Here is a 571-nt window from a genome sequence, read left to right as displayed (position 1 = left end):
ATTCCTGGTGTCTGACCCTATCCCCGTCAGGTACCTTTTCCCCTTGAATACCAACATGTACTTCCTGAGAGGAGGGATGGTGTTAAATCTCAAATATCCCTTCTCCCCTCCTGTCCTAGGATGATCCTTAGAAAAGAGTGGGATAGAAACGTCAAAGTTGGGTCTGAAGTTTTCAGTACTGATGCTGGCTTTGGCCAGCATGGCCTGGCCGATGTCGAACCCCACATCCTCAGTGTAGTCGGGCCAGGTGCCAGAGTATAAATTAAAAATCAGGTGGTTTCTGCCGTTGTTCCACAGGTGGAGGCTCTGCACCTTGGAGCGGAGGTTGTGCACGTACTGGGGGGAGAGCTGGTCCCGGTCCAGCGTGTCCAGGCTGAGGACGAAGAGGCAGGCCTGCCCGGGGTCAGAGGTGTAGAAGCGGGAGCCCTCGATGGCGGCCAGGACGTTCTGGTAGCTCTCGGCGATCTTCTCCCCTTTCTGCTGCGGGTACACGTACACCTTGAAGCCGTTTTTCCGGCACTGGGCGAAGTCGAAACAGGACTCCATGCGGCAGCGGCGCCCGCGGTAGAGG

General features: G+C 56.6%; 1 protein-coding gene across 1 annotated transcript in view; it reads right to left on the bottom strand.

Annotated features, from left to right (window-relative positions):
• The window catches only part of LOC104542233 (exostosin-1-like), a 175979-nt gene extending 175414 nt beyond the window's left edge, over window positions 1-565 (bottom strand). The window contains 1 exon segment of the mRNA XM_010186470.1: window positions 2-565. Within this exon segment, the coding sequence (XP_010184772.1) occupies window positions 2-546 (545 nt within the window). The 5' untranslated portion in view covers window positions 547-565.
• Window positions 566-571: the final 6 nt, after the last annotated feature.

This window comes from Mesitornis unicolor, unplaced genomic scaffold, assembly GCF_000695765.1.
Source record: "Mesitornis unicolor isolate BGI_N332 unplaced genomic scaffold, ASM69576v1 scaffold17456, whole genome shotgun sequence".
In the NCBI taxonomy this organism is placed as follows: Eukaryota; Metazoa; Chordata; class Aves; order Mesitornithiformes; family Mesitornithidae; genus Mesitornis; species Mesitornis unicolor.
Note: the sequence above shows the minus strand (reverse complement) of the source record. Positions and strands in the feature narration are given on the sequence as shown.